Raw genomic sequence first — 19,658 nt, 5'->3', positions numbered from 1 at the left:
ACAGCAACATTACACACTAGCTAACGTTACAAAAGTGAAATCGCAATCAACCACCGCTTTAATATAATTCAACTTTGTTATAACTATGTAAGCTTCAAAACTTTGGTGCTTCTATTTATTGGCAACAGTTACAAATTGATTGCTTGTTGATTGATAGGCTTGTGTTTAGTATGATACTAATAACAATGCAAATAATACGAAGAACAACACTTCTATGGACTTATAAAGCACATGTTTTAAATGTTTAGTATTTAACGCTCTCATCTGTAAAAAAATGAATGCAATGCCTTTGATTTGGGGGATTTTACTCACCAAATATTTATAGTTTATACATGCAAAAGCATGCATTAAGCACTTGCATACCTGGCCTTGCACATACCTGCTTATCGAAGCGTTCATTACACTCTTTTAACCAGTTAGTAAACTCCCTCTGAATATTCACCCGCAGCTCCTGGATAAAACAGAACAGACTGTGTGAACTGGGCCTTCGATCATGTGCATGTAAGCAGTGTTAAAATGTGTCTTTCAGAGTTCAGGAGTGTGTTTCTGTACCTGGCCATTGTGCACTCTTTTGAATATGGTGTTGTTGTCACGTAGCTGAAGCTCCAGGTCCATGAAAGTAAGTTTGTTAGTACTGACTTGGAATCGGTCGTTGGCAAAGAGAACGCCTGAAATCCGGTTATAACACTCCAGCGGCACGGCACCTGCTTTCTTAGGCCTTGCACACCACTCGAACCTAACACACACATAACCATCCAGCTTAGGCAAAAGTGAAATCAAAAGATATCAAATCAATGTGTCATATGTTTCTTTCAAGCACTGTTGTGATGCATCCGAATTTTGTTGTAATTCTTGTATTTCGTTACATTTTGTTTCCTATAAAATGCATGCGAAGACTAAGCTTGATTATATAAAAAGTTAAGGCATTTCATTCATTTTTGAATAAGTATATATGTACTCTTCAGGCCAATACATATCTGATGAGTAATACAATTTCTCCTTTAACTTATTAACAAATATTTTCTGCAACTGCTATAAAAGTGCCATCATACTGCCATCAACAGGACATTGAAGGTACTTGTCTGTTTTGCCCTTGCTCACACAATCTGTCAATAAAGCTGCTTTGTGCAAATGTAAATGCATTCAGGTAGCTGTGAATCGCAGGTGTTTCATGAATAAGATGAGGACACGACTGCAGCCAGAAATGAAAAAAAAAAACGGTTGAGAAGAAAAGCAGCATTTTAACCACAAGGGCCTTTGAGAATGAAGAATGGGAAAGTTACTCTGAGACAGTTGTGTAGGGAATAAGCCGCCCATTCCAGAAGCACTCAAAGATCGGCCGCTTGCCCCGAGCTTCAGAGTTCAAAATCACACAATCTTCATCCTCATCCTCTGAAGGACCTAAAACACAAACACACAGAGCTATAAAGAAAACATATCTAGCGGCGCACACCATGTCAGAGGTCAAACTGGAATCGGCTTCTATTAGAGCGTCTTTGTTCAGTGTGGAATAAACCTAAAGCATAGGGATCCACGGGGTATGTTTCTCGATCATAGAGGAACGGATGATAACGGATCAATCCCTCCACTAATGACTCTCCAACGCCGGTGGCTTTGAACTCAAAAGTGGAAAAACTAGAGTTGATGTACAGAGTCTGCATGTCATTATCCACCTCCCTCAGATTCATCACACGGGGGACTCGAGGGGAGCGCTCGAGCAAAACGATCTGAGAAAATAAGACCGAAAGAGCTTCAGAGAAAGCAAGGATTTCAGAAGGTGCATTAAGTGGCACAAATACATACGCATCTGTACCTGAATGTCAATGTTGGAGACATGGTCATTGATTCTCTCTTTTTTCTGCTCGTTTCCATCAACTCCATGTATATAGTAATGGTAAGTATGCCTGAAATTATACAAACAGCACTAAATGGCTGGTCTTAAAGGACCAGTTCACCCCATTTAAAGAAATGTAGCATTGCATCATTTGTTCACCAATGGATGCTCTGCAGTGAATGGGTGCCGTCAGAATTGAAATATAGTCCAAACAGCTGATAAAAACATCACAATAATCCACACCACTCCAGTCCATCAGTGAACATCCTGAGAAGTTAAATGATGTGGGTTTATAATAAACTAATCCAACATTAAGATCCAATAAGATTGATTGGAGTGCTGTGGATTATTGTGATGTTTTTATCAGCCGTTTGGACTCTGATTCTGACGGCACCCATTCACTGCAGAGCATCCATTGATGAGACACTGATGCAATGCTACATTTCTCCAAATCTGGTGAAGAAACGAACTCATCTACATCTTTGATGTAGGGTTAAAAGAATTGGCTCATAAAAGACATTTGTTTGCAAGTCAGACGTCACAGGTCATGCTGTGCTTATTGCCGTGTAAAGCAAACAATGATTAAACTATTAAAATAAACTTTTTGAAGAACCAGGACTCCAGAAGTCTTGGAAAACAAAGATGTAAAACTTTATATGTTTAGCTTTATTCGGTAGCAATTAAAATGTGATTAAAATAAGTATTTTAAATTTCTGAATCCAGTAACACAAGGTTAAAATGATTTATTTGGTTAAATGCATAAATGAAATTTAAACTGTAAATCTAATATATGAAATGTAGCTTTAAACTTTTAATTAGAATTAATGCAAATCATTTTCTATTTACAGATCCTGCTAAAATATTAATGAAAACAAAACTATGGTTGACGAGCCTTTAAATATCACTGTGAACAACGGGAGACAAAACAGTTAACCACCATTTCCTAACCAATTAACTTCTACTAATAAAACTGAGAAAGAACTGTCATGCTAAATTGAGAATAAAAAAATAAATAAATTATACTTTGGCCTGATCTAAGGTAGGAGTTCATGTTTGTGCATTCGAGACGTACGCCAGCTCTCTGGTCCACAGACTGTAATTGTGTTTTAGGAAGGAGACGTGTTCCTGTTGAACTCCAGTGATGACAACTGCAGTAAAACTCTCCTTTCCTTCTTCTTCAGTCACAATGGAGCGCAGAAACTGCTCCTCGCTTTCCTTCACGTGTGAGAAATCGCCAGGCTGCAAACGAAAACACACACGCATATACATTTACAAATAATATGCATGCTCCAACAATAGCTGCGTTTACATGGAGCCTAATAATCAGATCATAACAGGAATATCAGAGTTAAAGTCACATCCAGTATCCATTTTAATTGGATTTGATTCCACCAGATCTTGATCGGATTGTAAGGGGTGGTTTAATCCTCTTCTAAACACTTGATCAGACGCTTGTGACATATAAACACACATTTCAACCCGATCGCTTTATTTAGCGTTCATGTAAACGACACGTCGTTCGGATTCGTCAATCAGAATTAACACATTCCAATGGAAGCAACAGTGTCCATGCAAACGTGGCTTGACTTTCCCTCACCTTCCTGTTTCTAATGAAGCCCGAGTAAATTTCTTCCTTGTTCATCTCCTTGCGCTCAAAGTCTTCTTTAGACATGATAAACTCATGAACATCTGGAGAGCCTGCAGGTTTACTGATCATCTGGAACAGACGGTGAATTAAAGGAATAGTTCAATCACAACAGGCTTTCTGCAGAGTTTTTAAAGACCAAGTAAAAGAAAATGTAAGGACCAAATCAACTGGAAAACAATCCGTCAATGTGTTCTATACATGTAAACATCCCTGGAGCAGAAAATTAGTTCTATAAGTAACTTACAACAGATCTGTAATACTTCTTTAATTAATTTTACAAATAACTATTACTGTACCTTTAGATATTACAAATATCTGCCAAAGGGCTTCGAAAACACCTTTTCATACCAAACGTTTGCTCTTGTTTTTAGCATAAGCTCACTTAAGTTAAGAAAACATGACTTTATCTTCAGCTTGTATTTCAAGTACATCTATCTGGATTTAAGACTGTTTAGAGATCTGTATTTGGAAAACAACAAGATATTCAGTTTTTGCAGTCTACACAAGATTTGATGCCATAACCTTATGTACTTAAGACTTTTAAATATGTTATTAAAATCATTCAGATGACAGACAGCATGCAGTAGATTGTGTAATCATTTGGACCATTTGTGTATCAAATGCAATACAGTAGGATTTAAAAGATTAATTTGCCATTGCTCACACAATTTCTAGGTATTTCCAATAGGAATATCGAAAAAGTCTTAAATCGAGATACATTCAGGTGTACCTGAAACCCATAAGGCTCTTCAAGGGCACAAATTAAAATTTATTTTTTATTCTCTCATCGTTTTTAAGCATTGCATGCAACAAAATGCACCAAAAATGTGAAAGACATTGTAAAAGTGAATCGAGTTCATCAATGCTCTGAAATGCACTTCAAAGTAGGTGTTTACACTTTTCACTCACAAGTTGTCTCTGCTTATTAAGCTGGATTAGAAGAGAACACTTCTGCTTTATTTAAAAGTAACACAAATTAATACAATAGATGTGTTACAAGTGTTAAATAAAAGTGAAGAAACTGCATGCAAACATACTCGGACAGACTGGCCGATGTAAAACACAGCCTGTTTGCCTCCGACTCCAAAATACGAGATGTCACTGTTCAGACTGCGTGGGACTGGATCCGGCCGCACATAACCGCTTTCTTCTCTACATCAACAACACAGAAGAGGAAGACAGCTGACGGTTTTATCAAGGCAAGCTCAAGTACTTGACAAGTACTGTCAAACGATTAATCGCGATTAATCGCATGCAAAATAAAAGTTTTTGTTTCCATAATATGTGTTTGTTCTGTGTATATTTATTATGTGTATACATATACACACACACACACACACACACACACACACACAGTATGTTTTAAAAAATATATTTATATTCATATAATTTATTTTATAAATAAAACTACTTAATATACAAGTATAACATTTTTTTCCGACATATATACCTGCATGTGCGTGTGTTTTTATATACATAATAAATATCTACAGCACACATGCATTTATTATTTAAACAAAACTTTTATTTTGGATGCGATTAATTGTTTGACAGCACTATTTTTGACTCATAATCTTCACTGTATGACCAGAATAATGCGTTGTTTTGCAGTGGCTAATTGCATGTCATGATAAAAATAACCCAGGGAAGACAAAGCTCATGTTTTCTGCAGAGCACACCTCTTCATGCCGTTTTCTCGAATGAACTTGGATAGACGGTAAATGGCCCAGTTGTTCATCTGTTTGGATGTCATTCCACAGCCGTTGTCCATCACCACAACAGCAGGTCCTCCCTGAGACTCGTCAAACAGCTGGAAACACATAGACAGAACAACACATCCAGTTCAGGAAGACTAATACTTGGTCAGTGTGCAATAAGTGTCACAAAAACTACTGCTCGTCCTTAACAATGCACTGAATTAACTTCTTTTCGTTATTTTTCTCAGATGACTATAAAATGTGTGATATTTTCATATTGCAAAGGGAAAATGCATGCAAAATGCATTAGCATGACAAGCATCAAACCATGAGGTAACTAGACAAATAACATTTTAGACCTCATCAATCACACTTCTTTATGAGTTACACTTTGATTTGGCCAAAATCTAAAAACTGCAAGTATACCTTGCAAAAACAAAAGAGAGAGAACACATTATAATTTTATGTATAATTAGCCCATAATATTAGGAAAAATTGTTCAATCTAATTATATATGATGTAATTCACCCCAATCTTAATATATAATTGCCTTTTTAATTGAAATTAAAAAGATTGTTAAATTTTTTTGGTCAAATTGTCATTTGGATATCATAATATAAACTAAAAAATATGCTTTTAAACTTAATTAAGTGTGCAATAAACATAAGGCATAGAGCATCTAACATGTAAATGTCTGTAATGTTTAGTTTGTTTTAATCAATGAATGAAAAGCCCTAATGATCACCAGCACTCGAAGGTTTAAGCACTTGACGCATAAAATTGATCAATAGCTACAGTAAAGACCTTTATAATCTTGCAAATGTTTCCCATTTCAAATAAATACGATTCTTTTTATTCAGAAAAAAATAAAGATATAATGGTTTCCACAAAAATATTATTCATTAAAACTGCTGTTTTTTTGTTTTGTTTACATAATTGTTTAAAAAAATGTTTCTGAATCAGGAAATCAGTATATTGGAATGATTTCTGGAGATCATGTGACACTGAAGACTGGAGGAATGATGCTGAAAATACAGCTGCGCATCACAGGAATAAATTACACTTCAACATATTTGACCAAAGAAAACAGTTCTTTCAAACTGTAATATTACACAATATTATTTTTTACAAAAAATATTATTTACAAAAACTCTAAAACACATTCAGGTGACACATTTGTAAATAAATCAGTTAGACACACCTCTGAATAAAACCACTGTCTATTTACATTAAATCCAGCAAAATATGTTTCACAGTCATTTTAGTTCGTCAAGTAAGGCCTGATGGTGGTTCTTCACCTTTTAATAAATATGTGAGTCTACCTTTAGCAGGTAAAACAATGACACTGGGTTTGTTACAAAGACAAGGTTGAACTCTCACCAATCTGATTTCAATGCTCCTGATTCCTGTGTTGTCTGCGGTGGCTGACAGAGCGTTATCAATGAGCTCAGCGAAGGCATAGGCTGCAACACAACAGAAAGAGAAACTGGCATCGTGTTCAAGCATGGCACAGCAGAGGTGAGCGTGCAGACTCACGCAGCGCCTTCTGTCCTTCACTGGCGTAGTACTCGTACATGCCACACTGCACCAGAGTATGGTAGTGCGGCAGAAATTCAATCCGCTCTTCAGTCGCCGCAGTCAGCTTCTGATCCGCAGACTCAAACAGGTGCAAGGTTTTCCCATCGACCAGCTCCTCTGCAGCACCACAACACACACAAACCACATCCGTGCATCCATTAAACCCTTCAGGAAGAGTGACACGACTGAAGACTGATTTTACTCCTCATGCTACCAAATGCTAATGATTTAAAATTACAGTTATTTTGACAGCTTATAACTTCAAATAGAATTTAAGTTTCAGTTTTAAAACCATTAAATATATATATATTTTTTTTTAAATAATAAAAATGATTAAATATTTTATTTTCAGTTTTGAAATATAAATATATTAAATATTTAAAAATAGACTGAAAAAGTAAGTAAATTTAATATTTAAAAATACTTTGTATTTTTATTTTATTTAGAGCTTTTATAGTAATAGTAAGAAAAATTATTAACACACTGTAAACACAATCAAAGCTTCAAAAAAGCGCGAAAAACGTGACCTTTAAGCTCCCACTGTAAAAGAAAAAAAGGAAATATATTGAGCACTACTATTTTTATATTTTTTCAAATGTAAAACTGTAAACAACAAAATACAGCATGGAACATAGACACATAAATAAGTTCAAATATTTTACTTATTTACGGTTTAAAATCACGATAAAAATATATTTAAAAACTAACAAAGCAATCAAATAGATAATAATAATGACACAATGAAAACAAGTGAATAAATGCCATATTTAATTGTTGGGGTCTTACTGTAAAGTTCTGCGTCGATCTCTCCTCGGTCCGTAGTGCTGATAACAAAAGTCTCATTTGTCGACAGTGAAAACTCCTGAAAATGAAAATAAACCCATGACATGTCACTAAGGCATGAAAACTAAATTCGAATTTTTTTCTTAAATATGATCAATATTCAAATTTAAAAGGTATAATGAGCTTCTGGCTTCTTTCATGTAGCAAAATATTACTAATGCAGTTTCTTCAAGGCAATTAAATAACAGACTACTTTTGAAAAAAGCGCATAATGTTTAATGTTTATAAACCATATATAATTAATTTTAATTAAACTATCAGAAACAAAACAGCATCATGCATGTATGTATGTATAGCTTAATATAAAGGACTATTACAGAGTACTTTTTCATTTAAAACACATTAATGGATGTTCGAATTGCAAAAACGTTTTAGATGTGCGTCATGCAGCCTTGTCACTGGCTCAAGATGTGTTGAGATGAAGCGTGGTTGCTTTTTAATGTTTTTTTTATATATATACTTATTGCATTTCCTAAAGGGACATTAATTTTACATGCTTTCGCGATAGATATCCCTTTAGGAAATGCAATAAGTGTGCGTTCTGTGTGAACGGCTTGGATTCAGTTTTGACGTAAACAATAACAACATCTCTGCATTGATTCTCTCTTTTTTCTCAATATTCTGAGTGAAAGACAGCAGCGCCGCACAGTTGCTTCAACTGGATAAGATATATATAAAAAAAAAACATTAAAAAGCAACCACGCCTACATCATCACATCTTGAGCCAGTGACAAGGCTGCATGACGCACATCTAAAATTCGAACGCAAAGTTTTTGCAATTCGAACGTTGATTTTTATTTTAAATTCGACGAATATTCGAAATTCGAATTTTTTGACAGCGCTACATCTCATACCTCCTTCTCACTGGATCCAAGCAAATCTAACGGGGCTTATTTTGATCTTTTAAAGGTGAGTAGTCAGTGGGAGGTGAGGAGCTCGCATCCCATGCACCTGTCTCAGAGCCCGTTATTTTACTCTGGGAAATTCTGGTAAACGGGCGGTGTTACCTGTCTCAGAGCCCGTTATCTTTCTCTGGTAAACGGGCGGTGTTAACGTTACCTGTCTCAGAGCCCGCAGGAAGCCGCTGTAGTCAGCCTCCGAGATGTCGAGGGTCCGCGGCGGCGCGGCGTTGCTCCCCGGTCTGCAGTCATACACACACACCGTCCTCCGAGGTGTTATGCCCCGGTTTCTCTCCGCTCCGCTCTCGCTCATCTTCGTGTCGTCACACATCACCGCCAAACCAGCGACCTCTGACACATGATAAAACACAATATAGCGAGCTCACCGCTTCGCCCCTGACATGTTTATCTTCAGGTCCAGGTGTTGTTGTCTGTTGTCCAGCGATCTAATATTCAAGTGTAGCGTGTTGATTTTATGAAGTGTGAAAATTTAAAGGTTTCGCGCCAGGACTATCAATCCGAATTCCGTCTTTCTGCAGCATCATTAGTTCTTCTGTGACGTTTGATGGCGGTCTTGGCACTGAAGCTTAGAGTTCTAGCTCCGCCCCCTACTGGGATGGAGAGTGAAACGTTAAAAAATAATTTAATTTAAAAAAATACTATTATTAATAATAATAATGATAATAAATACATATACATGTTCTTTTATTATAAATAAATGGACACACAATTATATATACAGGATAAATTTTATGTTAAATAAATTATATGTTAGGAGAAAATTGTTAGCCTGAATGCAGTGTAAGTCGCTTTGGATAAAACCCTCTGCTAAATACATAAATGTAATATATATATATATATATATATATATATATATATATATATATATATATATATATATATATATATATATATATATATATATTAAACTATTTACATATTTATTGCCTTTAGTTGACTGTCACATGCAGCTATATGCACATTTCATTAAAATCTTATGTGGTCGAAAAGCCAACCCCAGAACTTGTTTAAAGTGCACTGCTGCTGCATACATTGTGCTGTAACTAGATAACTACTATTTTAAGAATTCTTGCATAAAAAGAACCATTTTAGTTCTTTTAAGCATATGCTCAATAAATTATTTCTCATAAAAGGCCAGCAGAAGATACCAAGCATCACAACAATATGAAACATCAACAGAATACTAAAATAGTTTCAAGTATTTCCATAACATTTCAAAAAGTACATGACCTGATACTGCATCATCCAACTTTCTCATGTATTTCATGTACTGTGTCACCTATTCCTCAAACAACTTATTTTCTAAGAGACAGGAAAGTGTCTATGTTTGATATTTTGCTCACCGTTTAATCTAAAAAAAACAAAGTATTATATATAATTATGTAAAATATATATATATACATTTATAAATATATGTTATTTATATATAGATGTAGAATATACAAAGATTTTATTATAGGCTATAATAATCCTATCTCACGTTGATTCTCCACAGTCCAGTCGATGGCGGTAATGCACCGAAATCTGACATGCAACCGGCCGTCAAACATTACTGAAGCAGCAGCAGCACACGTGAGATGAGATGAAAGTCCCTTTCAAGGATAAGTGTATCTACAGTATAGCCTTTGGATGAGATGAAACATAGCTTAATTGAACAATAGTTTAATTTCCAGTATATGATTCCTCTGTAAAAGTCTGTTGAGTGTGCTGCTCTCACATCGATGAGGGTCTCCTCTAAAAAACACGTAGGCTATTTATGTCACATTTATTATTGTAATTTTAGATTATATTCTTTGCTCGATTATTTAATAAACTTCTCTGGAGGTTGCTGCATGATACTTCACTGTTTGTTTTTATTTGCAACGATCTTAATACAGGAAAGTTAGATACCCATATTTATCATGGAAATGTGACAATACTAGCTGGTTTTATTTTTCAGAGTAGTACAATTTCATCACAATAATTTGGTAAATAATTGTAATGGGATCAATTAAGATTTTTATTCTATTTGTATAGTTTTTATTTTATTTGATATTATAATATTTTGTATTATCATTATGCACTGTTAATAAAAACAACTTTTAAAATCTTTTTTTTTTTTGACATGATGAACATTATCGTAGCTACAACAGTATGACTAAATTGTCACATGAATCGACCTTTCGGGCTCTATCATACACCCGGCGTAATGCGGCGCAAGTGTTTTTGCTAGTTTCAGCCCGACGCAGTTCTTTTACCCGTTCTGCGCTACGTTGTTTAAAAAGCAAATGCATTTGCGCGGCCATGGTCATGCTGGGTTAAAAAAGTTATGTTCAGGCAGGCGCATTTTTGGTGCATTGCTATTTGAGGAACTGAAAATAAACTGCGCCGAACCTCAAACTCAATTTCAAACCTTGTCTAAAGTCTGACACAATATTTTTTCTTTGCTATTTAAAGAGCGCTTTAGTAGCCTAATATGTGCCTATAGGCGGGTGCACAACGCGTGTACGCTTTGGTTATTACACACACATGGAAACGCAGCAGCACACACACATTTTTACAAATTAAAAATTACATTCTGCCATGTAAATAGAGATCCCGCCATAGCGCGAGACCACTGACTTTTAAAGGGGATGGGAGATGAGACTCTGACTGGTTTATTGCACGTTACGCCCAAAAATCACCCATTGCTCATTAAGAGAATATGGACTACCGTTTAAACCGCGCTGGGTGCGCAGACCGTTTTCCCGTCGTTAAACTAGCAAAAGTGGCTTCGGACACGAGTGCACCTGCGCTTAGATCGTTATAATAGGGTCCTTCATTAACTCCGTGTGGCAAACAGTGGTCATTTTTCATTGCATACATAAAATCAAATCAGACAAATCAGATAAAAATAAAGATTCCAGAAAAAAGTTTGTCACTGGAAAATGAAAGTTGAGTTCACCGGAAGGTTAAGTGCTCAGTGATATATGGTAGTCCACATATTTTGTTGTACCACATATTTTGGCAAATTCTATCTTAGGGATAGGCAGCATGTTTGTTTGTATTAAAAAAAAAGACATCATAAACTGTTTCCTTTTGAGGTGTTCCGCAAGGCTCAGTTCTCGGTCCACTTCTCTTTTTAATTTACGTGCTTTCCATGGGTCTGATTATTCAGCAGCACGGCTTAAATTTCCTTATACCTCATCACCTTTAACAACTGCATTCATGGTCTGAAACCATGTGTGCTTCTAACTGTTTGAAACGAAATACTGACAATTCTAAATGAATTTTTAGTAGATCGTTCATGTACTCTGCACAGACTGAAAATGGTATGATTCATATGCATACTGCATACTATTAAAAAAGATCTTATTTTATTTTACTACACTTTTAGAAAAAAAAATACAGTTACAATACAAAATTTGTGTCACACAATAAGAGTATCTTTGTTCATTTGAATTTCTGATAAATGTTTTTGTTTTTGTGGGGCTTGAAATTCTGACAATTGATGTTGAGACAGATAGACATAGAATTGTAAATGTTACTGAAAAAATAAAAACAATAAAAATGCTGTCAGCATGATTGACAGGAGAAGAAAATAAAACCTCTGATGCATGACTGAGAACCAAGGTGTGACATTTCCACCTGAAATAAACCTTGTTAATGAGAACAGGCTCTTTGTGTATTCTGCTGCCCTCTTTCATGACAACAATCAGACATTTTTCTATTTTAGAATGGCTTGTAATTTCGGTAAATTATGAAAACTCTCAAGGTAGCTTAATGAGAATAAAATAATATCATTTAAATCTTGGAAAACAATATCAAATATCACAAAGATTTGTAAAGTGATAACTTCACTTTAGTAAAATATATTACTCTAATAAGCACAATTTGAAATGTCAAGACAATGTAATGGTCTTTATTTGAAATCATTCTAAATGTATAAACATCCTTATACATCCTTAACATCTCTTATATATTTCTTAAAGTTGCAATTTTCCAAACTTTTCACCAACAAAAATAGGTTTTAAGTCAGTTATTTCTATCTTTTGCTGTGGTGTGTCAGTAGGAAATATCCATTTACATTTCCAAACATTCATTTTGCCATTAATTGTAATAATCCAGTGAGATTTTTGTCTGACAGCAGCCAGTGCTCCACACAGAGATCTGATCTGATCTGATCATCATCAGTCTGTCTGGAATAACATGAAGAAACAGAAAAAAACTGAGACACTCAATCCAGAAGAACTGTGTCTCCAAGACGCTTAAAGAAATGGCTGGAATGTCACAGATTTGTACATAAACATATACATCTTTGTCTATATGTGTGCAGTTTTGGGAGGAATAAAGATGACAAGGAGACCTTTATTGGTGTTGTGACTGAGATGTGTGTATCTGCCCACAGTAGCGACACGGGTTCTTTCTCACTCTGCAGAAGGGCAAATGTCCCAGAATGCCTCTCAGTGAGACATGCTTGTCACTCCTGTGACCTCCAACCCTGTGGAGATCTTTCTGCTGACAGGATCCGGGGCGTCAGACGCCTCTCATTTCCAAACACTGTCTGACGGGCCCCTATGGAGGTCAGGAATACATTTCCCCTCGGAAAGCCTCAGTCACTGTGAAGCAAAGCACTTTCAATGAAGAGAATAAATATGGACGCTTATTTTTACCACAGGAAAATTAGAAATCTGTCTTGCAATTCTGTAATAATGTCTCACTATTCAGACTTTTGCCTTATTTGTTATCATCTCACAATTTGGACTTTTATTCTCAGAATTGCAAGATTTAAACTCATAAACTCATTTCTAGATGCTGAGTAACAAAGTCTGAATTGTGAAATGAAAACAATTGTACACATTTTTATATATATGCAATATTATATCTTGCAATAATCATAAAAAAAAGTAATCGTCTTTTTATGTCACAGTTTGGACTTTTCTTCTCAGAATTGCAAGATACATTATGAACTAAGAATTTATAGAAATAAAATCAGAATTGTAAAAACTGTGACAAGTTTGTTTGGACACACACAAAAAAAGAATGAAAAATATTTTAAAAAGCAAAAAAAAATTGTATCTATCAAAATATCTAACAATATTTTTCTTCACAAAAAATTTTTCATCTCAGAATCGTGGGATATAAACTTGTAATTCTGAGAAAACAAAGTCTGAATAAACTCACGTTTGCGAGAAAAGCTCTTTTAGTTTTTACTTTTAGTCTCACAATTCTGACTTATTTCCTCACGAGTCTGAGTTTATATCTCACAATTCAAACTTCTTTTCTCACAACCCTGACTTTTGTTTTTTCTGGAATTTTAAGTTATCTCAAAATTCTGACTTTTCTTTTTAGAATTTTGAAACAAACAAAAGAAAATATAAACAAAAAAAAAAGTCTGAATTGTAGGTATACACTAAAAAAGTGTGAGGGGAAAAAATCTGTAACAAGCTTGTTTCTGCAACAAAAAAAAAAATAAAGCTAATTAAATTTTACAGTATATATTTTTTTACGGTTGTGAGTTTATATCTCACAATTCAGACTGTTGTTTTCAAAATTGTGAGTTTATTTAACAGAACTCAACTATAAAGAACAATAATACAAAGAATCAGAACATGTTCAATATCTATCTTTTCTGGATTGTAATGTTTTAGTCCAGATGAACATATGAAAGGCTTGAAAGTGTTGCAAAACCATATAAACCTAATAAAAATACTCTCAAAAATTACATTTCAAATAAAATGTCAGGCATGCCCAGAGAAGAGAAATCTGCTTTGATGATACATTCAAACTTCAATTCAATAATTCAGTAACAAAACACATCAAACATAGCATGGTTCCTGCTCAAGTCCCAGGTGCCTCAGAGTGAGGAAAGCAGTAAATATTTAATCTGCATCTGGATACCAGAAGATCTGTGTACATGCAGAAATATATGTTAGGTTGTGTTCTTATCACTCAGTTTTAAGTGAAGGGAAAGAGGAAGAGCATGCTCAAATACACAGCACATACATCATTTCTGAACGATGTACTGAATGTACTGAAAACTAGTAAACTAAACCAAGATCAGTTCATCATACAAAGTGATTGTATATTTTCAGATTACATGGATTAAATCACTTGATTCATACGGATTACTTTTACAATGTCCTTTGCACTTTTTGAAGCATGAAAATTGGGAGTTGTGTTGACCTTTTTAATGGATGCTTTCAAAAAATCTATTTATTACCAGAATAATTTTGCTTTTAAAGAATATAAAAAGTGTGAATTTAATATAATGTTTAAGAATTTATTGCACCCAATTAAGTTAAGTGCATTTAAATGAAGATGTATTTTAGTTTAAAACTATATGAAATGCAAGCTGAACCACGTAAAGACTTAAAGGACTTAAATACTGCTGAACAAGCTTTAAGCATTTATGATAAACATACATACATATAATGTAAGTTCTAATGATGATGCAACAGTAAAATATATTAACTTTAAACATTTTAAATTAATGTATTATTGTATTATCAAAATAATTATTTAAAATGTACTTTAAAGGCTACCCATCCATTCATTCTCTAAACCTCGTAAGCATAGAGAAGTAAAACAAAATGTTTTATTTGACACTGTTTCATGAAAAACATGTTACAAAACCATCATAAAAGTGTTCCTTTAAATGCACTTAAATGTTCCTCATTATATTATATTATCTGCAAGTTAATTTTATTAAAAGTATATTTATTAAGAACATTTGAAGTATATACCTACAAGTGTACATGCATACAATTAAGTGCACTTGTTTTTCACAACTCAATCTAATGCAAAGAAATTTCCTCTGACTGCAGCTTAATCAAATCAAAGGACTGTGTTCGTGCTTCTCTGTGCATGAATAAAAAAGGACAGGGATCTTTAAAGTTGAAGTACATGTCACACTTCTCTGTTTATTGCTCTTCCTCATACAACACCTCACGCAGACCATCGCCTCTAACACCTCGAGGATCCTGTAAAAGCGGAAGTGTCAAACCATGAGTAAATTATGAATATCTTCCAGTTCTTCCTACAAGACTATAGCAGGAAAGACATCAACACAGATGACTGTTGACACTAATGATACCTATGAGAATGAGAGATTTTACACTAAAATGACTTTGCCTTTGGATCTTGGATAAGCTATGTGACCAACAAAAGTTTACGATCCTTAAACCTTTTATTCATCATGAAAGTCTTCACAAATAAACACAATTTTGAAGCATAAATACAATCCGCTTAAGTTAAAATGTAAATCTAGAAACAAACTACATAAACTTCAACATCACCACCATTATGCTTATTCAGTCTTTATTTAAAATCACTTTCCCTGAATGTTTGAATAAAATAGAATGCAAGATTACCATTGAATTTGTGTAGTGCTTCAAACACAAGATTGGATCAAACCCGAATCCCAGACGCCTCATGGTACCATCACAGAGAGTCACAAAATCACTTTCCAGAACATTTTCTTTCTCTGTTCCTGGCTGGTGCAATCTTCCTAGCCACACAAGGAATGCTGAATCACTGACAATTTTCCAGGCAACAGCTGAAAACTTCTCTTTAGTCGACATTTGACTGCATCCTAATATAATCCCTCCCTGTCGAGTGCTCTGAACACTGTCTGAAACTTTATATCATGAGCACTTTCTCTGTTTATTTGCCTCTTTATCATGAATCTTCAATTCTCAATTGTAAGTTACTTTGGATAAAAGCGTCTGCTAAGTCAATTAATGTAAATGTAATGAAAAAGTAAAATGTAGTTCCTACCCAGTATGCAGTAGATTTTGGATGCACCGATTGACAGAAATGGCCAAACGCGAAATCAGTTTCAGATTCTGGCCTATTTTGTAAATATTTATAAAAGAACGTGTACAAAAGAGAAAGATACAAGGGAACAGGTTAACCTTTATACCATGTCACTCTTTGCTGATTGGTGATACAGTGTATGTCAGACAGATAGGTGTTACTCCCAGTATGCAACTGCTATTTTTGTGTTTCAGTATCCCACAGTGAATTCATTAGCTCATTCTGAACAGTGTGTTAAATGCCATTAGCCAATTAGCCTCCTATAGTTTGAACTGTCACACATACCCAGCATGAGGGTACAAAAGAACTGTTGTGACAGTAGGCTAATGCACAGTGAATTTTTGAGAATTTATGGATAAATAATTTTTTTTAAATAAACAAACGAAAAAACAGCAATGAAGGTGTAAAATTATGTGTAATAAAATGCTTTCTCTTTTCTTTTTCTACACGATGTCCAGGACAGGAATGGACGTGATGTTTTGAAAAGGATTAGTAAATTGACTCTGATTGGCTGTTGGGGAATTATTGACAGCTGTAGCTTAGCCCCGCCCCTAGAGTTCGTTAATATCCAAAGAGCCGTTGAAAAAAGTCTGTTAATCGCTGTACTACACTGCCAAGAGCTCGAGTGTGTTCAAGCATAGTAAATAAGAGGGCGTTAATGCCAAAGTAAGTTTATTTACATACATACACATTTTTAAATTTTGTTTCTGTTTGAATAGTTTTGTATTCTATGTTCAGATGTAATGTGTAGCCTAAGTTGTCAGCATTTAAATGAAGCTAATGCTTACGATAATAGCTAGCCTTAATGATAACATTACAATCATTCAGTAATTCTGACATATCATATGAATCATATCTTAACTTAAATGTTAATGCTATAAACGGCATTTCCCAGTCAAGTCCGAGATATTATTAATAATTCACCGCACAATGATAAGGTTGCTGCAAGATCCAGTGAGAATAAATCAAATTCTGCACAGAAATCTCTGTTATAAACAGCGCTGATATACATCAGGAAACAAGAAGCGGTAATGCCAACTGTGAACATGCTGTTGTGGTAGAAATAGTCGAATGCATTATATCATTCATTTCAGAGTTTGTTTAACCTTTTGAGAGAGAAATTCAAGAATTTTTTAATGGCTTCCAAGTATTTCACACAACTAGCTCGAAGATGATCCAGTTTGAATGTTAACATGTCAAATGTAAACAATACATTAAATCACTATTATATCCAGTAGACAACAGCAGAGGAGCTCTTATTGGCTTATTATTCATTAATTTCTACTTTTCTCTATATTTTGAAATCATAAAATCATTATTATAAAATATGAAATCAAGAAATAAAGTTTGTTTGTGTATGAAGTAAGAAAAGTCACAAACTTTTATTCTATTTGCTATTAAACCACAAATCACTGAAGTTGGTTAGCTCCATTTGTTAGAAAAATAATGGTACATTATGTAAGGAATAATTGATGACGGGCCGTTTAATTATTAGAAAAATAATGCACACCCGAGGTGGTGATGCGGTCACGACGCGAAGCTGGGAAATGCCATTTATAGCATTAACATTTAAGTTAAGATATGATTCATATCATATGTCAGAATTACTGAATAATTGTAATGTTATCATTAAAGGGTTAGTTCGCCCAATTTGCAAAATTATGTCATTAATAACTCACCCTCATGTCGTTCCAAACCCGTGAGACCTCCGTTCATCTTCAGAACACAGTTTAAGATATTTTAGATTTAGTCCGAGAGCTCTCAGTCCCTCCATTGAAGCTGTGTGTAGGGTATACTGTCCATGTCCAGAAAGGTAAGAAAAACATCATCAGTAGTCCATGTGACATCAGAGGGTCAGAGGGAATATTTTGAAGCATCGAAAATACATTTTGGTCCAAAAATAGCAAAAACTACGACTTTATTCAGCATTGTCTTCTCTTCCGTGTCTGTTGTGAGAGAGTTCAAAACAAAGCAGTTTGTGATATCCGGTTCGCGAACGAATCATTCAGTTCACCAAATCGAACTGAATCGTTTTAAACGGCTCGCGTCTCCAATACGCATTAATCCACAAATGACTTAAGCTGTTAACTTTTTTAATGTGGCTGACACTCCCTCTGAGTTCAAACAAACCAATATCCCGGAGTAATTCATTTACTCAAACAGTACACTGACTGAACTGCTGTGAAGAGAGAACTGAAGATGAACACGGAGCCGATCCAGATAGCGAACAAAAGATTGACTCGTTCACGAGTCAAGAACCGTTTCTGTCAGACGGGTCCGATTCGAGAACCGAGGAGCTGATGATAACTGCGCATGTGTTATTCAGCGTGAATCAGACCGACACACAGAGCGTCTAAACCGAACTGATTCTTTTGGTGATTGATTCTGTACTAATGTTATGAGTGCGGGTAAACCGAAGGCTTGAATCAAGGGCAATCGTCGCAATGACGCCATTACGTCGAGCGCAAAAGAACCGGTGAACCATTTTCTTCAACAGGTTTATTGAATTGAACTGTCCGAAAGAAGTACTGGTGATCTGAAAACCGATGCAACCGGTTCTTGACTCGTGAACGAGTCAATCTTTCGTTCATTATCTGGCTCGGCTCGGTGTTCATCTTCAGTTCTCTCTTCACAGCAGTTCAGTCAGTGTACTGTTTGAGTACATGAATTACTCCGGGATATTGGTTTGTTTGAACTCAGAGGGAGCGTCAGCCACATTAAAAAAGTTAACAGCTTAAGTCATTTGTGGATTCATGCGTATTGGAGACGCGAACTGTTTAAAACGATTCAGTTTGATTTGGTGAACTGGTTCAAAAAGATCTGGTTACATCGAATGATTCGTTCGCGAACCTGATATCACAAAATGCTTTGTTTTGAAATATCTTACAACAGACACGGAAGAGAAGACAATGATGAATAAAGTCGTAGTTTTTGCTATTTTTGGACAAAAATGTATTTTCGATGCTTCAAAATATTCTAACTGACCCTCTGATGTCACATGGACTACTTTGATGGTGTTTTCTTACCTTTCTGGACATGGACAGTATACCGTACACACAGCTTCAATGGAGGGACAGAGAGCTCTCGGACTAAATCTAAAATATCTTAAACTGTGTTCAGAAGATAAACGGAGGTCTCACGGGTTTGGAACGACATGAGGGTGAGTTATTAATGACATAATTTTCATTTTTAGGTGAACTATCCATTTAAGGCTAGCTATATATAAAATATATATATATAAAAATGAAAAACGCAATAAATGTAAGGAAATGTAACTGGGGAATACACCATATTACTTATGTTTTTATACTTTTCATTGTAAACACCTTGCTTTATGTTCATTTTGATTTAAAATAAATTAA

General features: G+C 34.9%; 1 protein-coding gene across 1 annotated transcript in view; it reads right to left on the bottom strand.

The window, feature by feature from the left end:
* The window catches only part of smchd1 (structural maintenance of chromosomes flexible hinge domain containing 1), a 47,596-nt gene extending 38,552 nt beyond the window's left edge, over positions 1 to 9,044 (bottom strand). The window contains exons 1-13 of the mRNA XM_059539028.1: positions 8,660 to 9,044; positions 7,544 to 7,619; positions 6,716 to 6,874; positions 6,560 to 6,642; positions 5,162 to 5,292; positions 4,520 to 4,634; positions 3,432 to 3,551; positions 2,907 to 3,073; positions 1,814 to 1,904; positions 1,517 to 1,727; positions 1,284 to 1,401; positions 553 to 736; positions 380 to 451 (exon numbers count right to left, since the gene is read on the bottom strand). Coding sequence (XP_059395011.1) covers positions 380 to 451; positions 553 to 736; positions 1,284 to 1,401; positions 1,517 to 1,727; positions 1,814 to 1,904; positions 2,907 to 3,073; positions 3,432 to 3,551; positions 4,520 to 4,634; positions 5,162 to 5,292; positions 6,560 to 6,642; positions 6,716 to 6,874; positions 7,544 to 7,619; positions 8,660 to 8,830 — 1,698 coding nt within the window. The 5' untranslated portion in view covers positions 8,831 to 9,044. The remainder of the gene's footprint in view (positions 1 to 379; positions 452 to 552; positions 737 to 1,283; positions 1,402 to 1,516; positions 1,728 to 1,813; positions 1,905 to 2,906; positions 3,074 to 3,431; positions 3,552 to 4,519; positions 4,635 to 5,161; positions 5,293 to 6,559; positions 6,643 to 6,715; positions 6,875 to 7,543; positions 7,620 to 8,659) is intronic.
* Positions 9,045 to 19,658: the final 10,614 nt, after the last annotated feature.

This window comes from Carassius carassius, chromosome 3, assembly GCF_963082965.1.
Source record: "Carassius carassius chromosome 3, fCarCar2.1, whole genome shotgun sequence".
NCBI lineage: Eukaryota > Metazoa > Chordata > Actinopteri > Cypriniformes > Cyprinidae > Carassius > Carassius carassius.
Note: the sequence above shows the minus strand (reverse complement) of the source record. Positions and strands in the feature narration are given on the sequence as shown.